At 46.6% G+C, this 21,492-nt stretch overlaps 1 protein-coding gene and 1 long non-coding RNA gene across 2 annotated transcripts; both read left to right on the top strand.

Moving 5' to 3' along the window:
* The first annotated feature begins 672 nt into the window (after nt 1–672).
* Nucleotides 673–10,476, top strand: LOC135806153 (uncharacterized). The gene is made up of 8 exons (XM_065320305.1): nt 673–1,258; nt 2,737–2,824; nt 3,913–4,067; nt 4,368–4,430; nt 5,006–5,197; nt 5,739–5,936; nt 8,170–8,271; nt 9,328–10,476. The coding sequence occupies exons 1-8, from the start codon at nt 1,019–1,021 to the stop codon at nt 9,466–9,468; spliced, it is 1,179 nt and encodes a 392-aa protein (XP_065176377.1). The 5' UTR covers nt 673–1,018; the 3' UTR covers nt 9,469–10,476.
* An 8,607-nt stretch (nt 10,477–19,083) lies between these two features.
* LOC135806154 (uncharacterized) lies at nt 19,084–20,839 on the top strand. Its single transcript, XR_010551212.1, has 3 exons — nt 19,084–19,463; nt 19,556–19,726; nt 20,290–20,839. It is a non-coding gene; the product is annotated as an uncharacterized LOC135806154 (long non-coding RNA).
* Nucleotides 20,840–21,492: the final 653 nt, after the last annotated feature.

Genomic DNA, 21,492 nt, shown 5'->3' on the forward strand with positions numbered 1-21,492 from the left:
ACTACGGCCACACCCCTAGATCTCAGCAGGGGCATCCCTGCCTGGACCTCAATTCCATCCTATACTAGTATTCGCCACTGCCCCCCCCCCCCCCCTCTCCCCATCACAGTAAGTACATGAAGTGCGATTATCGAGTTCTCAGTGCTGACAATTCTGCAATGGGCTAGGTATGGCACTCCGGCTGAAAAGGTATCATTACCAATCAATGAATTTGTTGACTGAGCTAGAACTGCTAGTCCATACTAGAAATTATGTAGTCGGGAAGGAGGGGAAACTTTCACCAAGATTCAAACACAACAAACTCTGAGAAGAGCTAGAGCCTCACCCTGAGTAGAGGCTAGGCATCATACACGTAAGGACGCTATTGGCAGCATTGTGTTTCTTGAAAGTTAGTCGTCTGATATAAATGACCATGATGACAGTCTGACTCTGAGTCGCGAGGCCGAGGCGCCTACAAAATTGTAGGCAGGCATGATGAGCACTATAATATCCTCTTGCTGTACTTGAACGGCCTGCACGTGCACGCGACAAACGCCGAAGTCAGCAAGAAAACGTCGCGTTTGGTTCGATTGACTCACGTGCGTGCACCTCGAAAATAGGCAAGCCCGAAAATCCGCAGGCCCGGTGACAAGCAAGACCATACCATCACATTGACTTCACTAACTATGTTACTTTTTCTGGCGATTACTCTATGTTTGGTTGAGGCAAACAACACTTCTCGACGTCAAGACTTCCTGCGAGTTCTTCCTTGCAAAGAACAGCTAGCTAGAGTCTAGAACGATTGTACGGAACTGTTTCAGACTGAGGCCCGTAGTGAGGGTCTGTGCGGGAACCGTGGTATTGTTCACCTCGCCTTATGATAATCAGATTTTTTCCTGTAGGGCTGCTATCTAGCGTAGCTCTATGAGCTGTGTGTCGATAAAAGGCATCGTGGCTGACATCTTCACCCAATTTCGTTCTTAGAAAATAGGGAAAATAGCGAGCTGGAGGTTGAAGTTTTGTCTGTGATTGCTGAAACATGAAATACAAGACGATCCGCGAAGGCCAGCAGGGCCTGGTGACAAATCACCTTGGCGAGAGTCTTGTGGTGGCTGGGCCTTGTCGCTTGTTCCTCTATCGTGAGCGGATACGAATGCTGAATCGTATTACGGCGTCGCAGTTGCAGTACCTGATGATCCGACACAAGGATGGCGAAGTGGAGCATCGTCCCGGACCATGCGAGCTGTTTATCAACCCGCTAGAACACGAAACGGTCAAGGTAGGCGCGCGCATATTTATTGTAAAGGTATCAGCTGCTTTGCCGCATGCTGGCATTGCTGCGTTGTTGCGAGTCTTGTGATGCGGAGCAACTAGCAATGCCTTGTACGGTAGGAAAGGGGTGCAATCTGGAGTAACAACAACATGTTAATTAATATTAACAGCGAACTGTATTATGACGTACACTTGATGCCAAGGATTAGAAGCCCTACATGCAACACAGGGGACGGTGTCATGTTTGGAGTGCCGGGAGACCAAGCGCATACGGGCGGTATGTAGTGCAAGGCACCTTCCCCGAAATCACGACGCACAATATCACTTTTGCAACGCAATGAGCTGCGAGCTTCTTCAAAACATCTCATCCTTGTCACAGTTTCATCGCAGGCCGCCTCATGGGAAGTTGAGCTCAGTAACGTAAGTTCAACTTCTGCGATGACCGACGTGCGATGCATGTTACTTTCTGCACGGCGAACACATGTGACCCAGTTTAAAAGTGCTCTGGCTCGCTCGAAGGTTTGGATTGTGTGCGCTGGATTGTGTGTGCTGTGCCGGGTTTTGCTGCAATGTGCCTTTACGCTATGCAAAATAACAACACCACTCGATACTCAGCAAAATAACACCACTCGATACTCAGCAAAATAACAACACCACTCGATACTCAGCAAAATAACACCACTCGATACTCAGCAAAATAACACCACTCGATACTCAGCAAAATAACACCACTCGATACTCAGCAAAATAACAACACCACTCGATACTCAGCAAAATAACACCACTCGATACTCAGCAAAATAACAACACCACTCGATACTCAGCAAAATAACAACACCACTCGATACTCAGCAAAATAACAACACCACTCGATACTCAGCAAAATAACACCACCACTCGATACTCAGCAAAATAACACCACTCGATACTCAGCAAAATAACACCACTCGATACTCAGCGAAATAACACCACTCGATACTCAGCAAAATAACACCACTCGATACTCAGCGCGTTGCAGAAGTGATATTGCACGGCAGCCCTCTTAAGCTGGTGGGTAGGATTTATATGGCTCCAATTGTCATGAAGTCGTGAAGTTCTCAGCAATGATGATTCAGTACATGTACTACATTCGGCTGAGCCATACATTGTACACCAGACATCACACTCCCCGAGGCCAGTGGTTTGGTTCATCAAAAATGTTCCTTTTGGTTATGCTGGGATGAGCACCGGTGACTGACGACTGTACTCTGTAATACATTATACTATACATGGTCACTTCCCTTGATATCACCCCCCCCCCCCCCCCCCCACACACACACATAGTACTCCACATGCGGAAGGCGATTGGATTTTAAGAGTAGCAGATTTATGTGCACACACGTGTATAGACTGAGGGAACTGACTATTTTCCAGCGATGCGTAATGATGTACCACAAACATGACTGCGTTTCGTCACCTTCTCCTTGGTTGTGGCTGTGGCTTTAGGCAATAGACATGATCTCCCTGGATGCAAACCAGATGTTAGTCGTGTATAACCAGAAGGAAGGTAACATCCAAAGGCGCATTGTCCAAGGTAGGTTGGCTGCCAAGGTAGGCTGGCTGCTATTGAAGTACATGTGCAGTCTGTACAACGTGGAACGTGCATGGCTGCGTTAACAGTAACTTAACACCAATGCTACTGCTGGCTATGCAGTACATCAGGGTTAGGTGTGGTTGCAGTGTGCAATGGCATGTGCAAGTGTGCATACAGCCGTGGCTGTGCAATCATCGCCTATTGCCTACGTGTACTAGCAGGAGTATATAACCCCCCAAGAGTGTGCAATTCCTGATACCCTTTCTATGGGGTACGCCGATGGCGAAAACTCACATCACATGGTGCAGTGTTGCAGGTGTACGTTTCCAGCCCGTTTTTAGCGAGCAGCGGAGTAATAAAAAGAGCACTCTCTGACAGAAACTCACTGTGGGTATGCTAATCCCCAGCATGATCATGGCAGATATTCGGATTGTGTACACGCTATCCTTCGTTTGTACGTGGTACGAACGTATCTGAGACACGTGATGTGAGTTTTCGCCGTCGGAGACCCCATATGCAGAGTTACACACTCTTGGGGGGGGGGGGGGGTTACTATGATCTACTCTTGGCACTAGCAGTAGTACGGGTAGTGTTGAACCTGAGGTTAGCGCCGACCAGTGACCGTCCCGGACAATGCAAAGAAAACCATTGTTGGTAGGTGGTCAGTCAGTTCGTGTAGTACTACACAGGTCGATATGTGTGTGTGTGTTAACTAATCATGGTATGGTGGCTGAGATCCGGAGTCAGTCTCTAAATACAGCGGGTCTCTTATTACAATGTTCTCTAGATATAGGATTTACTGCCCGGGTTTTGCTGTGTCCGCATCATGCTGTGTAGTGATCAGCATGTTTGTGGTACTCTGCACGGCCATGACAGGACGGTCACTTCGTAATCCCAGTTTTTGCATGATTGTAATGAAGCTGTGTTGCAATGCACTGCGGTGATGATCTGGCGATTGAAGCTGTGTTGCAATGCACTGCGGTGATGATCTGGCGATTGAGCATTGCCGCACCCATAGTAGTTTATCGTGGCCCCGGGCACTGAGGCAGCATGCCGCCTCACACAGTTACCATGTTCTTCTGCTGCAGGTCCTATTCTGTTTGCACCTACTGCACACGAATGGCTGCACGAGTTTAAGTGGCATGGATCTGACCCCAACAACAAGGCGCGTATGATTCCTGGCAAGGATGTGTTCAACAAGTTGAGGGTTGTCCCGCAGCACTTTTACTACAATGTTAACGAGGTAAGGTGGTGGTGTGTATGCATGGGTGGTGGTGTGTTAGTAGCAAGAGCTTTGGATGGCATCACTGTCACCATGCGTAACAGTTATGCGTGCCGCTAGACCTGTGAACTGTCTGCATTATCCCGCACTGAGATAGGGTTTGGACAGGAAGTATGCTACTGTATTTGTATGTGCACTCTGCTGCCTACATGTACACTGTGCGGAACTGCATGCAGTCATTGTTTTCATTGCCATTGCAGTCCATGTACCAAGACGTATGTCGACCGTGACTGTATCCCGGCTGTTTGTGGTGTTACTAAGGTACGGACAAAGGATGATGTCACTCTGCGCGTCAAGCTGATGATCTTCTATGAGCTACGCGATGTAAGTACACAGTACCGGAGTTTTGTGCTAAACATACGAATGACATGAATTACAACGTGTGCAGGTGCGTTAGAAAAGAGCTGTATTCTCACGATGGCCGGTGGCCAGTCAGAGACTAATGTGCGAGAGGAGAGGTAGCAAGACAAAGGCTGAGTGGTTTCGCTGCTGCGTATGGGAACTACAGGAGCATTGTGGAGTAGATACGTATGTTATCTGAGATTTTTAAATCAGATTATGAGATGGATTTCGTGTAGCTAGGCAAATAGACTGCATCACTACAACTTAGAGCGATGAGTTACACAGGCAATTACAATACTCTGGTCATACACATCTTGCCACGATACTTTGTTGAATTTGATGTATTCACATGACACTGTATGACCATGTGTGTGTGCTTGTGGGTGACACGGTGGATCTGCATGTGCATGTAAACCAACAGCGGCTGCTTTCAAATTGACAAGTTTTGTGTACAATGTAGCTGCATGGTAATCATGCTGTACTTCGAAGTATATCTTTTATTAAAGTGCTATTCATCTGCCGGTGATCATTACTGACATGTGTACCTGCATATGCAGGTGGAAACCATGCTGGTGCAGACGCATGACCCGATTGCTGACTTTGTCAATGCTGTTTGCTCGGACGTCATTGCCTTCGCTGCAACCATCACCTATGAGAAGCTTCTGAAGCAGACTTCAGTGCTTAGCAAGCTCTCGACCTATTCACAGTTAATGAGACGTAGCAAGCACATTGGTTTTGAAGTTACCAAGGTACGTATCCGGTGAAACACTTCCAGCTGTGTATTTAGTTTGCATAGTACTATGGCGGTCATGTTTGCAACGCTGCTGCTGTACTGCTGGATGCAGGGCCGCAGTACTAATTAGCTGTGGGAAATGTCTGGGGAAGTTTGGATGATTTGCTATCAGAAATGGATGCAATCGTTGCATCCTGTCCCTCGGGCTTCCGGCATTCTGATTGAATACACTGAGGTTGGATAGTTGTTATCCAAGCCAGAGTAGTTACACGGTTCATTTGACAGTGCATGCCAGCTAACAAGCAGCAGCCTTTGGACAATCCTTTTTAAATAGAATCAATCATCAATATGGCAGTGCTGTAACAAGTGACTTTGCTCACACTTGGCTAGTACAAGTACATGCACAGTCCATTTTGCTAGTCGTCTGTAGACTTTAGCCCAGCTGGCTTGTAGCGGTACATGTACTTCGCAGTAGTGGCAACGCACTGACGGTGCGTTGCCTGAATGCCCTGTGTTCCCTGAATTCCCTGGCTTGCCTGAATTCCCTGTGTTGCTAGGTGGTGTACCGAGGCTACCATGCGGCGGAGTCCCTACAAACCATGCATGACAAGGCCATCCAGGCACGCACTGAGCTGAGGCTCAATACCGACTTGGAGGAAATGCGGCAGAAGTGCGAGCAGATGAAGCTCAGTAAAGAGGTTGATCGTGTCGAGAAGCAGCAGCAGAAACAAGAGGCAGAGGCACAGCACAAGCATGTAAGTTGTGTGGTTGCCTATCGTGTGTTTATATTTCTAGTGTATGCTGTCAGTATTACTACAGTGTATTCATCAATGGGGGGGGGGGGGGTATTTTAGTTGATTTACCGTTTCCCATGTGCCCCATTGCCGAAAAACCTAGGGGTGCAGGGTTCCAAAAAAGGGTTTGCTCCCCACACCGGAGCTCGCGCTATTCCGCCGACGTTACTTGACACTTGACTGACTCACGACTGCCATCCAGAGCACACGAGAAGTCAATCGAACCTTCGACTCGGCAAACCTGCAAGAAAGCACCACTCCCTGCTCAATACACAGTGTTTCGGGGAATTCACCCCTCATCAGTTGAGCTTGAGTAGGCTGAGGAAGATTGTGCCTGAAGAGCACCACTTATATAGTGCTCTCCAGGCACAAACATTACCAGGGATACAAACATACAGAGACGCTCCGTTTCCAGCGCGACAAACACCTCGTGAACACCAGATAGCAGCATGAGCCAGTGAGTCAAATCATCGCCGAAGTCGCAACCACTACTTTGGTGCAGGGTTCCATTGATTTTTAACAATGTACAGTGAAACCAGTCTAAGGCGACCCCTCAAGGGACGAGAACAAGTGGTCGCCGTGGCCAGGTGGTCTTCTTATCCAGGTTCAGTGGGTCACGTGACTATATCCACATCATAATACATGTGGTATATCATTTTGATCAGTGTATCACAGTGCACACACCTATGCTACTCTAGCACGACTCATGTGCTTGCACTGCCTGGGGTCCTCAGACCTGTCAAGTGTCGTGCATGCACCATGTACATCTATACTTCCTGCACTGATGTGTAGATCTATATGCATCATGGTACACCATGCAATGCGTACATTTACATGTACCGTAAAATCCCGCCAGAGCGCCCCTACCTCCTCGACGCTTCAGCCTGAGTTCAGGTGGGGAGGGGCGGATGGGTGAGTCCTACTTGCCGCATTCAGTGCTACATGAAAAAGTACTCACCCTACGAAAACTGTTCGTGCATCTCGTACACCGACCAAAGGTCAAGAGCCAGGAGTCGCACAGACCTGACAAAACGCAGGGTTTGCAGGGTTTGTGCGATCCATGGTCAAGAGGGTGGGCACTGTTGCGTACATTTCCAACGGAGCCGAGCACGCGTCTGCAGTACTATACGGCATCACAGACTGCGACAGAGTCATACGAGGATACAATCAATCACGTCCCTGACAAGAAGTCAGGGAGGGGCGGATGGGAGAGACGGGGCGCTCTGGCGGGATTTTACGGTACTAGCAGGGTGCAACGCGGCCGCGGGTGGATGGCCGTCGGTCGCGTTGAGCGAGTGGTCGTCTTCGAGCTGTTTCGAGCTGTTTTGAATGTGAATGAGTCCGTGACAAGGAAAAGTGGTCGCCATGGTCGAGTGTTCGCCATATCCGAGTGGTCGCCATTACAGGTTTTACTGTACATATAATTAGGGTAGTACCGTAATACTGAAGTACTGGTATGCGAGGCACCTTCGACTGCCCGGCTTGCTCTGGCCGTGTGTAACAGATGTGACTACAGTCCATTCATCGGAAACTTTTTTAAACTATACATGTACAGTCAACTTGGCTAATAACGACTGCGGAAATAACGACAATTAGCGAATACCGACAGAATTTCCACGCCCAGAGCTAAGTCCCATCTAACTGTAATACACATAATGAGACTTCAGGTATAAGGACACTTCGTGAATAGGAGTCTTTTCTGATGCCCCGCCGAGTGTCGTTATACGCAAAGTTGACTGTACCGGTACATCTTTATAGTAGATCCAATCAAAGATTTATTTTCTTTCCACAGGCCCCGTTCATGGGTGATTCGTGCAATTCAGCCTTTAAACTTTCCCCGGCAGTGGAATTTTCCATTTTAAAAGAAAGTTAAATAGTCGGCCAGGTTTGCACCAATATTTGCTGCTAATTGCTGGTTTTCAGTGGGATCCCCTGTCCTATTCCTTCCTTTTTCGAAATTTGCGCTCCTGGCTCGTCGTACGATATTTCAATATTTCATTCACACCACGTCTCTTCGCGTTTCTGAAAATCACACTCCATCTTTTCATAATTATGGTAATTTCTCAAATGTGGCCTTGAGTACGTTCTCAGCAACGTCGCGGGTCAGTTTCTAATGAATGGACTGTATCCTAATGAATGGACTGTATCCTAATTGGCAGTAGCTGCATGTACATGTATTGCTGTTTCATCGCAGGCTCTTGAACGGACCAACGCATCAACGCAGAGGCAGTGTGCAGAGATACTTCACCGTGCACAGCTGGAGAAAGAGGCACTCTGGGATCAGGCTCGTCTTGACGTAAGATCTTTGGGCCTGAACCGGACGTTGCACTCATACATTGTATGTAGCCGGGGAGGCGTGGAAGGGAGGTTACGGGTACGGGGGAGGGGGGGGGGGTTGTTGCAGATACCTGTGCTTGGCTCATCTGACCTAAACTTTGAAGCGATCGTAACGAGTGTGAAACTGGTACTTCAAGTATTACTTTGGAATAAATCATGCCGAGAATGTCCTATACAGGACATTCTCTGCATGATTTATTCCAAGCTGTGTGGCAAGTTTCACGTATTACTACGATCATCAGGCAACTGATGGCTCCAAAGCGGGCAGCCTGAACATCAGGGGGAGCAAGGTGGGAAATTCTGAGGGGTAACAGGTATCATAGCGCAAGAGTAAACATCTAAATAATCGGCGAGGCGTCAACAATTTGAGGATAGCCATCTACAGGACCAACTGAAGCGGCATTTCATAACAGCTTTATCGTCCACCAATTTCTGCATTGTAGTCACATTTTCCGGGCCTCCGAGTTTGTCCATCTCATCATATAATGTCATTCTTCCACATACATGTACAACTTGTTATTACTGTTAAATATACAAAATTTCGGCGCTGCAAAATTTCGGCACTTCACGATTTTTGACATTTCGGCGGCGATTTATTTTCGGCGTGGGGTAGAGGGCATGGTACATGGTATAGTGCGACAGATGCTGTGAAAAATTTCATCGGCGTTTTAATTTAGGCGTTTTGGGTCGGTGCCGAATATAGCCGAAATTAAATAGCTGCCGAAAATTTGTAAAAGCCGTTGTGAAATTCGATTCAGTTTGTCCTGTTGATCGCTATCCTCAAAATGAATGAACGTTGTTGTGCATATATATATATATACAATGTATAATAAGCCTTGCTTGTGAGTTTACCGGCCATTGTGCTGTGTTGTCCTTATCATTGTTGTACATGTAGGCATGCTAGCCTTTACACGAAGTGTGGCCAGAAGCACATACATTTGAAACCAGTGTGCTACAGCTATTTCATTCTTCGTTTGCTCACATACTTTCTCATATGTCACGGTTCATCTTGCAGGCTGCCAAGGGTGCCAAGCATGCAGACTTGGAGTACTTGAAAGGGCTGAAGGATCTTGGCGTTGATCTCACTCGTTACTTGGTGCGCAAGCAATCCCGTAATGCTGTGGATGAAGAGGTTGAGATTTCCGCAGAGCAGTGAATAGCTGTGAGCCGGGCCAATAGTAAATGAGTCATGCCCTGGCGAACAACAAGATCCGTATGATTCTGAAATGCTCTGCTGCATTATTAGAATAACTGTGAAAGAGTTAGCTACTTTAGTTATCTTCACTAGTTTGAGTTATAAAAAACTATTCATAAGTTTGAAGGAGTTGACTTAAAAACAGGTACAGAAATGTGTGTAATATTATTTTGTGTGTTCACGGTTTGGTTGTTTGGCGTTAGTCCTCGCGAAAGTGTCATGAATGTTACTCCTCACTGATTATAGTTCAACGTTTTTTTTTAAGCCATTTCCCATTTGAGACGTTGTAGACACTTTCTCACCCTTGTAGCGTGATGTTTCAATCATATCTTACCTACTTAGAGCTACTGTATTTTATTTGCTGCTTGACCTTTTTCTTTTTCCCATACTACGAGAAGGGAGCGGAAACGTTCGGTTCTGAAACTGTAGCTCTACAAGATTGCCGCGGATTGTATCGACGCATACACATACACATACACATACACATTCAAAATTAAACTTTCCTACTTCGAAGTATTATGTAGGGTGACTCAGCGTGACACACAATCAATGCCGTGTTTTGCTTCACCTGGATGCAGGGTAGTTAGCCAGTGAGTATACTGACTGATTTGTAGGAAAGACTCACTAAACTGTTATGGTGGTATGACTATTGTTATCTCCCTTTACTTGCATCTAGTGGCATAATTGAATTATGCTTGCAAGCAGCTTTTTTTTTAATTGCAGTACACACATGATTATGTAGTACTCTTTCCTGCGGTGTATGGAGTTGATGAGCCTGAGCTCCTAGGGCTAACGTTTTTGGAATGTGGTTTCATTCTACTTGCATAGAAGCTGACCAAGCCTAGCAGTTCAATCAAGTCAAGATCATTGAATATTTCAACTGCACGTGTTACCCCACTAATTTGCATCGCAGCAAATATAGTCATGTACATGTACGTGAAGAGTGGATTATACTCAGTGGACCGTCAAGATTTTGGATTTTTTCGATTTGTGTGCAGAGAAGTAAATGAAATGCTGCATAGCTCTTGATATGTGAACTTGTTCACTTCATTATTGTTGATATCTTATGGGGCTATTTTTAGTTTAAAATAGGGGCGGGTATTTGAGAGAGCCCCCTCCCCGGTCGGTCATGGCACCTACTATCAGCAAGAGTAGGGGGGGGGGGGGGGAGGAGGCTCTTGCTATCAGGGTGTAGTAAAATACTACTCCCTGCATGTAATGAGTTCGATCCTGGGATCATTTTTTAGAGTAAAAGTAAAGTTTGCACGTTCGCGTTACCACCGGCTATACAATTGTAGGTGTATAGAGAAACACAATCAAATTTTTTTAAGAGTGGAGAAAGAAAAAAGTGGTACAAATCTAACCAGTACATCTACTGTTTAGAGTACATACATACATACATACATACACACACTTGAGAGGGACGAAAAGCGTTTCTTCTGTAACTCTGAGTTTCACGGTTTTAACCGATCATCAGTTGCTGTCTGATGATCGGTTAAAACCGTGAAACTCAGAGTTACAGAAGAAACGCTTTTCGTCCCTCTCAAGTGTGTGTACTAGGCTCTGCACCTTGGTGTATTGAGCACTCTCACGAGCAACCACAACTCCCTCCGAGTTTACATACATACATACATACATACATACATACATACATACATACATACATACATACATACATACATACATACATACATGATTGTAATGTCAGCAGCAACTACATGTATAATCCAATGTAAGTCAAGGCCCAAACATGTCATAAGAAAGTAGTAAAATTACAATTTAGTTACTTGTGATAAAGGTCTTGGCGGGAGCATCGCTGATTGGTCGTTTTCTAGACAACGAGACTGACCTCGCGAGCTCGTACGCATGAAAACAATGTAGGAGTAGCACGTGATTTTCATACGCAAGAATCCGCACTGTTGGGGTTTCGCTCCAAACTATTAATAGGTGATTGCTATGGATACCATATTTCCACGAGTTGCGGACCTTGTGCTTCGCGCGGCTTGAACAATGCCATGGATAAATTAATCCGGAAATGAGGAAAAATATATTTCAGAAAGTCCTCCATACAGAGGAGGGAGCGCAGGAAAGCGCTTTCCTATGGAAATCCATAGAAAGACTGTTTACGTATGAAAGTTGCCCTTGCTCCCCGGCGCGTATGACATATGGATTTTATACGCGAGTACGTAGGGCGAAACCTCCCAATTGTGATTGTGCTGTGGCACTCTTTCGTGATCGGCTGCAATGCTGGTTCAGAAAAGATATCCACACAGAGCATGTACCAAGTGTGTACTGGAACCCAGAAGCTTGTGTCTGAAAAGAAACACGTAGACTCGGATAACGAGTTCAAGCTACATGCTCCTCATATCGTATTGGTGGAGCCCACTCTTTAACCCGATATGGGTCGCTTTTCTTCGATGCCTACAGTACGTGAATTTAAGCCCGGCTGGTCACTTGATCTTGTTTCATCTGTCATCACAAAAATTATAGTATCAAACCCTAGCTGCCAGTACAAGTGCCATTTCTTTGTTCTTTGTGAGCGTACAAGTAACACATACCGTATACCATGCGCATAAAAGGGCCCCGCACTTATATTCGAATTAGGGCTGAAACGATCGTGGGTTTTCACCTATCGCTTGCAAATAGTGTCAGAATTTGTGCAAAATTACTAAGTAGGCCTGCACGTGCACGCGACAAACGCCGAAGTCACTGGACCACAAGCTATGTCTTCATAATACCAAAAATCTGTGCAATAGTGAAAGGGTAGCTCCGAAACATGGCAGTTTCGAAGGCAATTGAACCTCAGGACATGAACCATACCCCTGGCAACTGCATACTCACGACAGAAGCTGATTCAAGCTTCACAAAAAACAGGGGTTTCAGTACTTTTCGGACTCAAAACCCCTAACGAGTAACGATTAGTTGATTGAGTAATTGGTACAATCGCTTCAGCACTAAGTCGAACACAAGGGCACTTCCACAAATAAAGGCATGAAAAAGAACTCAAGACCCAAGAGTGTATTTGTATTGTATTGTATTTTATTATTTTACTTGGGCATTCCCAACAGACCCTAAGGTCTTCTTACAGGGTGCCCAAATATGTATTTGAAGACTTGAACACTCTTATTGAAAGACATTGTATCCGGAACATTTGTTTCCTAGCGAAATGAAGAAAAAAAACGCATTTTTCGCATATAAGGGCATGCACATGTATGTGGGTGAACACGGTACGACAACGAACCCAAAGCAGATGTTGTAGTGAAAGTCAAGCTTGGATAAAGGTTGCATCCCATACCTGTGTCATCATTTGATGAACCCAATACGTGACAATACATGATAATACAGAACAAGTTGAAAAACCAGAAAACAGAAAGGAACACGATACAAAGGTAAAGTCAAGGTTGGATAAAAAAAATCGTATCACTTCCGTATTATCGTTCGCTGACATAACACATTGTACAGAAAAAGACTACATGTACACAAAACAAAACAAAAGAGGGATAACACAGTTAGGTACACAGCTACAACTACGATACACAACTAATAATTATTATGTGTGAAGAAAGTTTTATGACAGTGTTCCACATATGAAAGGCGCATGTCAATATTTGCCAGCGCTCAAAGTCGACGGACAGGTTGTTGTGATAAGAGAGGGTTAGTGTACTAATAAAATGCGGAGCATGTGATCATGTGTTACATGTACATATACATAACCAGCTAGTGTAACATTTCAAGGTTAACATAAGGACTCATCATACATTGGTCTACAGTTCTCCTATAATTATGATGGCATGCATCTAGTTCGGGGTCAGCATAAGGGGGTATGAGTGCGATTGACACACAAAAGAGAGAAAGAATGAGAGAGAGAGAGAGAGAGAGAAGTGGACGAATGGCATTGCACACACACACACACACACACACACACACACACACACACACACACACACACACACACACACACACACACACACACACACACAAGGTACATACGTCTGAGCTCAATAACCACGACGATAATCCCCACGGATGCGTCTCGCAAGTTCTATATCTTTCGGCATAATGGTTACTCGGTTAGCATGGAGTGCACACATATTTGTGTCTTCAAATAAGGACACCAGAAATGCCTCAGCCGCTTCCTGCATTGCACTTAATGCCGCTACCTGTAGGCGAAAGGCTCCATGGTTCCGTATGATTTCTGCGACAAGCCTTTGGAATGGTGCCTTTGGTATCAACAGGTTGACCGACTTCTGATACCGGCGGATTTCTTTGAAAGCCAGCTGGCCTGGCTTGTGTCGTGTCAGTCTTTTCCGTGCCTTGACTGGATTCTCGGTGTACGACTTCGGGGATGCAGACACACGTTTCTGGTTCTTGACGACTTTCACCCTGCCTTCAGTAGTAACTCGGATACGCTTGCCCGTCAATGGCGTCATGGATCGCAATGGCCGTTTGGCACCTTTGCTGCCTTCACTTCCCTTGCTCTGTACAGCTTGCTTAATTCTAGCCATAATGACTGGTTCTTATCTCTATAGTATACGTTGAGAAGTGTTAATTAAACAGGAAGTAAACTGCCACAGCTTGAGACTCACAGTGTGCAATTGCAGTCGCAGCCTTGCCACTCCAACACTCCAGTGCCACAGCAAAGCACCCTGTAGCTGCACACCTCCACTAAGCTGACTTATATTACTACAATCCACTTTTACACTGAAAAGTCATTCCTGGAAGCAGCTTAGCTCAGCTTTCCAACCGAGAACAGAACACTGCACTACAGTTGAAGTGAGTCGTGACCGTCGTGACCGTGAGAAACGTGGATGACCCGAGTACGGTACAAAACCATGAGCCTCAGAGGAATACCCCGGTATTTACTCCTTCCAATGGTCAAGATATGAAGAGGCACCTTCACTAACTTCTTCCTTGAAATACAAGAAATACGGTCGGTACAAGCACTATGCCAGGGATTGTTATTTGTTTCAAGTCACTCACCAATGCTCACCACGAAAAAATGTTCACTGATCTGAAACAATGCTCAATCTCAGCTTCAGCATGATCACGCACACGCAAAGGACTGTGTAGACCTGGTACAGTGGTAGACTGATCTACTGACCAGGCTATGCGCTAGTATAGTAGGGATATGCGAGTCAGGGATCCCTGCAGCTAGCCTGCATCATGTGCATGCTACTCAGATCCGCGAGTCGTACCCGTACCCGTACATGTAGTGCCGTACCGTACTACCTACTACGCGCACGTTACTAGCTACGACAACTCAACAAAAAATGACAAGTCACGTCGTGCCATGCGCGCCAGATTCAAAATATGACCGTTCCAGAATCAGCAAGCATGCTAGCAGCATGCAGTTGACTTCATATACGTAAAAGCAAGAGAGAGAGAGTCCATAATAACCTAGGGTTATGCATATGGACTCTTGGTAAAAGCAAGAGTGCATAAACAAGAGTATGCAACTGTGGTGATGGGTCAGTGCAGTGCGCGGCGCGCTGCCTTCATTACGTAACTTGCCTTCATCACGCTCTGAAAGCATGCATTCAAACTCACAATTTCTCGTACGAGCCCATCCGTTTTTGCTCGATTCGTTCCAGTACCTACGCGATCTCTAAATTCTGGCGCGTGAACTCCAGTTCCGTACGAAAGTTCATTTCAAACCAGAGGGAAAGTGCGGTGTTTGATTTTCCGCATTGCGCGGACTGCAGCTGAATGATGTAATGAAGGCAGTGCGCCGCGCATCTGGCCCATAGAAAAGAGATCACAGTTGCATACTCTTGTGGACTCTTGGTAAAAGCCATTATTCGATCTAACGAGGCGCATATAAAAATTTTTTTCACGGAATCATAGCAAGATCATCGGATACTGTAAAAGCAGAAATTTTCGGCGGTGTAATATTTTCGGTATTCTCCAAAATCGGCGGTTCGGTAGAGGGAAATTTTCGGTAAAACCCGTTCTCCAGGTAAGGGTGCTAATACTACATGTACATGACATTGTATACAGTATCGGTTGTACCGAAATTTTCGGTGCGTTTTATTTTCGGTAAAAATTGTCAGCACCGAAGTTACCGAAAATAAAACACCACCGAAAATTTCTGCTTTTACAGTAATAAAAGTGTGGCTAGACACGGCTACTCCGCAAGAGTCTCAGTCACGCAACTGACAGTCGTTGACTGCCAGCACAACAGGACTGGCAGCATCCAAACGACTGCGGTAGGGAGAAGCACGGTGACCACGGAGGCTCATGTTGCAGGATCGAACCAAAGCAAAGGAGACAAGGGAGCGGATCCAGGACATGACGGAGGAGTAGGGTTCATGCCGCTTCTCCGAAACCATATGGCCAAGACGCTTCAGGAAAGCGTGGGCTACCTTGCCGCACCCACCAGATGCACTGAATACCAGTGGGAGAAAGGAAGCATGCTCCACCTCCCTGACGCGTTCTTCGTAGGCCCTTCTCTTCTGCTGTTCGTGCTTGGCATAGGTGGACGCGGGAGTTGAGAAAGTGTTCGGGCGCGCATGAGGGTTAAAAACCCGAACATCACAGAACGTGCGCTCAAAACGACTTCCCCAGACACCGGATGCCGCCACATCAAGACGAGCACCATCTTCCAAGATGGCAGAGCGATACCGGAGCCTTTCACCTTCCAAGGGCTGCAGAGGAGGTTCTATCTTCACATCCGTTGCCACTTCACGCAGTAGGTCGGCTGTCAGGTCGCGGATCGTGTTATGGCGGAGAGCCGGGTATCCACCAGTTGGGCACGAAAGAGCATGGCTGGTGTTAACCGCCTTGCCACACACACAAGTGGATGGCAGGCGAGGAGGGACCCAGCCGAACCGCAGACAGAGTGCGTCTCCGAAGGCGCCTTTGTGGAGGACAAACCCGAACTGCTTCAGGGGCCGGCAAGTGAGCCAGTTGGACGCTCCTTTCTCGGCCGCCATCCCCAGAGTTCGCTGGGTGGGCGCCGCATCACATGTGGCCAGGAGCTGACTGGCTCGGTCTCGAGCGGCTCTCCTGGTTGCTGCTGCTGCAGCCTAGTAGCTTGGCAGCATGGATGGTGGTGGGCATTTCGTCCATGTTGGTGTCTTGGTCCAGTATCCGGCTCACGAGGATGTTGGTGACAGCGACAGACATATTGTATTGGTCTGTCAAAGACCTCGGGTCAATGAGACCAAGACGACCTTCTCGACACGGGAGGGACAGTATGGCGCGCTCTTCGTCACCAGGTGCGGGGCGACCGGTTAGAGCAGGGATGAACCGCTGTCGGATGGAGTGTTCCAGCGGGTCTAGCAGTCCGCTGATGCCTGGGACCGTCCGGGCCACAAACGACCACTTGTGGCGGAGGCCATGAATAAAAGCAGTGTATGCCGCTTGTGGCTGAGTGGTGGCAAAGTCAGCCTGTTGTCCAACCTCTAGCGCCCATGTCTCTACCTTCTCTGTGACATATTGCTTGCAGAATTCGGGAGACCCGGCCAAGTACCGCACCGAGATGCCGCCATCCATCCGTGCGAATCTGGACTGCCGTGTCAGCAAACAGGGATTCTGCTTCCTGAAGATGCTCCGGCTTCACAACAAGGACCGACTTGGCATCATTGGGGAAGTACCCAAATGCTGGGCCTCGTTGCTTAAGCAGTGACCACCAGTGATGCAGCTTTCGAATGGTGGAAGCGGCAGTGGAGTCGTCTGCATACCACGACTGGAGTGCTCTGCTCTGAGACACTTCCTGGATGAGAGGAACGGTTGCCGGGGCATACATAGCCATGGCTAGTGGATCTCCCTGCGTGGTGCCTTCACAAGACAGGAGACATTCACCATCCACAAACAGCCGAGTCGGGCTGCGGTAGCTGTTGATCAGTGCCGGAGCAATGGTGGGGCAGGTGTGCTGGATATTGTGCAGTGAGACAGCACGGTTAAGGGCGTTAAATGCGTTTGACGCATCTGCAACAACATATAATAACGATTTCCCAAGATTGACTAGCCTACTTAAATGCGTTTGACGCATCTGCAACAACATAATAATAACGATTTCCCAAGATTGACTAGCTTACGTGTACCAAAGGTAACGATTCTCACTCATTCTCAACCGCGGCTCAATAGGACAGTTTGAGTATATGAATCGATTTCTGTATAACGATTTCTATTTTAACGACAGATTTCTCCTCGTTAACTCGTTAGAGTTAGCACTTCGTATATATATTATGGCTTTTACAGCAACACTTTTTGAGGCGATTCTTGAGAATTTTTATTATTATTTTGATCAAAACGTTCCTTCAGAATTCCCAAACTCCATTGCAGCGTATTTCTTGCACTTGAAAACACATGTACATGTACCGCCATTCCGGCAACACAAAACAACAGGCTCTCAGCTGCACCAAAATAGATAACTTTGCCAATATTTCGCCCATTGGGCATCATCACTTCCATCATCAGGGCTTTTGATCAAGTAACAGCAAGAGTACGGGGTTATGTACTCTTGGTAACAGTTATTTAGGGCAGGGGTATTTTACGACTCCCTGATTTAGGGTAATTTTTTTAGGGCAATCCCCACATGCAGCATAGTCTAGTATTAGTAAGTAATAGTTATAGCAAGAGTACATAACCCCCCCCCCCGGGGGTTATGTACTCTTGGGGGGGGGGGGGAATATAGACTAATAGTAAGAGTATTATTATCATAATACATGTAGCGCCATGCCCGAAATGACAAGCTGCATGCATGCAGGTACTAGGTACTAAAAATAAAAATAAATTCGACGGGTTCGCGTACCGGGCAGGTCAAGAACAAGGAGTCGTACAACTCCCTGGTCAAGAACCACTTTTCCGCTTCCGTGGGACGCCACCACCCCATGATCAGGCGTCAGATGCGGCTCCTAAACGGTGGGGTAGGATAGATCAGATCCAAAATCCTTCCGCTTCCAAGCAGGACTTGAACCTGGTACCTCTCTTAATCATGGTCTTAGACCAACCCACTGTGCCTGCCTACTAGGTGTAGTGGGTAGCCGAGTAGTCGGATGGAGGCACACACAATAAGACTGTGAAGTAGGTTTCTTGGCTCAACCTGCCTGAAGTTATGGTTACAACTGCTCCGGCTCAATCTGCCAGGAGGGACTCTGAACGGAATATAACTGCTCCGGCTCAATCTGCCAGGAGGGACTCTGTTCTGTTCTGCTCTAAACTAAACTGATCTCTGGAAGAGCAGATAGGGCTTATATAGCATAGACAGCATATACATGGCAAGGGGAGAAATAGTAGTGCAAGGAGAAGACGTACAAGGAGATAACGTGAAAGGAATAGGTAGGAGGAAGAATGGACCTAAGTAGCGAGCAACCATTAGGTAACAGGAATGCAATCTAACAGTATGAAGGAAACTAATGTGAATGGCAGGCAGGGTAATTGGGCGTGAAGGTTACTAAGAGGACAGCGGTTGGAAAAGCCATTTGACTGTGTGCGAGCTAGGACATGGATTCTGGGAAGACATCTGGCAGAAGAAGAGAAGCGGAAGATATCTTAGAACTAGTAATCAAAAAGAGTTAGTGATGAGGAACGGGCTATGGGGCTGTTAAGTGATGACGTCACAGTTCCTTCGATACGCATAGCAACGATCCCACTGGGGACAAACAAAAGTAGCGTCGTCTCCACCGAACCAGTTGTCAGTGGCAACATATAGGAATCGTGTACATTTCTTCGTTTCTTCTTTGCTGTTTTCAGTGAGTGTTTTGTTTTCTCTTTGTCCTTGATCTCGACGGTGTTGTCGTGCTCATTACCTTACTGAGACGTCTCTTGTGACTGTAGCCAGTGTCACGGAGGATTTTATTGGCGTGACGAGGTAGATCGCCGAGATCGAGCGTGAAAAACGCTCTGCATTAGTAGCTCCTGTAGAATGTCTTCTGGGATGGCGTATCCATGGTCAACAAAGCCAAGGTGCAAGACAGCATAAGAGATCGTGTAAACGATGGGAACTCCAAAAGGTAAGCTCCTGAACAAGTGGACAGATATGTGTATTTACAAACTCTCTCTTCATCCATCGATTGCCGCTATGCATTGCATTTTGTCTGCACAGATAATCTGGACAAATAAATTATATTGTAACTGGAGAGTGCAATCGTGCTTGGGACCCATCCCAATGTCATCACATGGCTGTGGTGACTATTGTATACCTGTACCTGGGAGAGTTTTCCTCAACTGAGACGGAGTGTAGGTGGATGGATTATGAGAAATGCGAAGATGTGGAGTAAGTTGTGTCGAAGAAATGTGTAAGAAATAAAATTTACTTTACACTCAAACATACACTGTACATGTACATGTAACATCATGATACTGATGATTCCATCTTCATATCTCCGCAACAGGTACGCCATACGCACCAAACACATGGTGTGTGTGCACGCGCGCGCGTACATGCACACACTCTCACGCGCGCGCTTGCGTGCGCGCGTATATGCACACACTCTCATGCGTGGCCGAGTTGGCCGGATGAACAGACCACGCATTTGCACGAGGTGTCCGTTATGTCATTAGAGTGCTGTACTTTATGACTTTATTCCAAAATAGTATGTCTTGCTCCTGTGAAATGGAGTTTGTGTCTATGCTCAGCGGGTATCGGGCCACGACGCCACACTGCAGTCAGCGCTGGAATTAAAATAGCACTTCATGGATTATTTTAACTAATTTCCTTTGCGTTTACATGTACTTTGTTGAGCCCGTGGTTTCATTTCTGTGTTCTGTTATGATTGGCCTCTGGAAATAATCGGAGTGGATGTCATTTTTGTCATATGCGTGTGCCTTGTGCAACAGGTTCAAGGCTAGATGCACTTCACATTCGGCGTGCGATCTCGGCGTCTGGGACCTGATAACGTCTTGGTTGGATGGGTAATCAAGGACGATACTACTCGGCACACCAATGTACATGTCGATGTAATTTTTTACTCTTTCAGAGCTGCACTATTTACGGACGAATGTGTCTGTTAGAGAGGAAATAAATAGTATTCACAAACAAGTCCCACTTATTGTTTCTGTTCGTAAAAGGAAATTGCAATTTTTTGGTCATATTGTTCGTTCCGGCTGTTTGTCATTGACTGTTCTTCAGGGTTGTGTTGCTGGAGGTCGTTGCCGAAGCAGGCCCAGAATGTCATGGCTTGATAATATTATTTCATGGACTGCACTTGACGTGCAGTCCCTGCTCGCTGCTGCACGCGATCGATTTTTATGGCGCTCACTTGTTCATACTTGCTCTGTGACGCCCCGACGACCTTAGGCCCTTAGGGCTATGGGCTTGTGGTGATGACTATTTACGTCTTGATGCTTACTTCGGTGCTAGCGTGTTTCCCCCGGATTATTTCTATCATCATGCGTGTTCTTGGGCTGAGCGAGCACATGCATGAGTGTGCAGCTATAGCCCTGTGTATCTTTGGTGACACTTTGTTCTGCAACGCATGTACCTTGTAACAGTATGTGCTTGCACTGCTTTGTGTGGCCTTCGTATTTCAAGACTATTCAGTGCATTAGACCCAGGTTGGTTTGGTTGCCGGATGATCTCTTGTTGCGTCGCTCTGTGTTTTGTATTCATCAATTTTTGGGCTTGAGAATTGAGCTGGTGTGTGGTTCCCAATATCAAAACATCATGCTGGTGCTCTGTGTTTTGATTATCGACTGTCCGAGCAGTCGCGATTCATTACCAGAACGGTCAATACTGTAGTCTCTTGACGTGTTTGTCTTTTTGTGTTTTCGCCGGGGGAATTAGCGGTGACGTTGCACATAGAACGGCAGTGTTGCATCACTGGACGACCCTGCCTCTGACTTCATGTCCCCAGGATGTGGTGCAGATACACCAGACAGTCACTTCCTGTAAACACGCAAACAGCAAAAGAAGAGATCCCGCAAATCAGGAAAACCCATTGCGGAAAATATCGAGTAGATCATACACCATTCAATAATCTGGAGTAATTACAGTGAGACAAACACTTCACTGCTCTCTCTCTCTCTCTCTCCATCCTTCCA

The sequence above is a fragment of the Sycon ciliatum genome, chromosome 1 (assembly GCF_964019385.1).
Source record: "Sycon ciliatum chromosome 1, ocSycCili1.1, whole genome shotgun sequence".
Classification (NCBI taxonomy): Eukaryota; Metazoa; Porifera; class Calcarea; order Leucosolenida; family Sycettidae; genus Sycon; species Sycon ciliatum.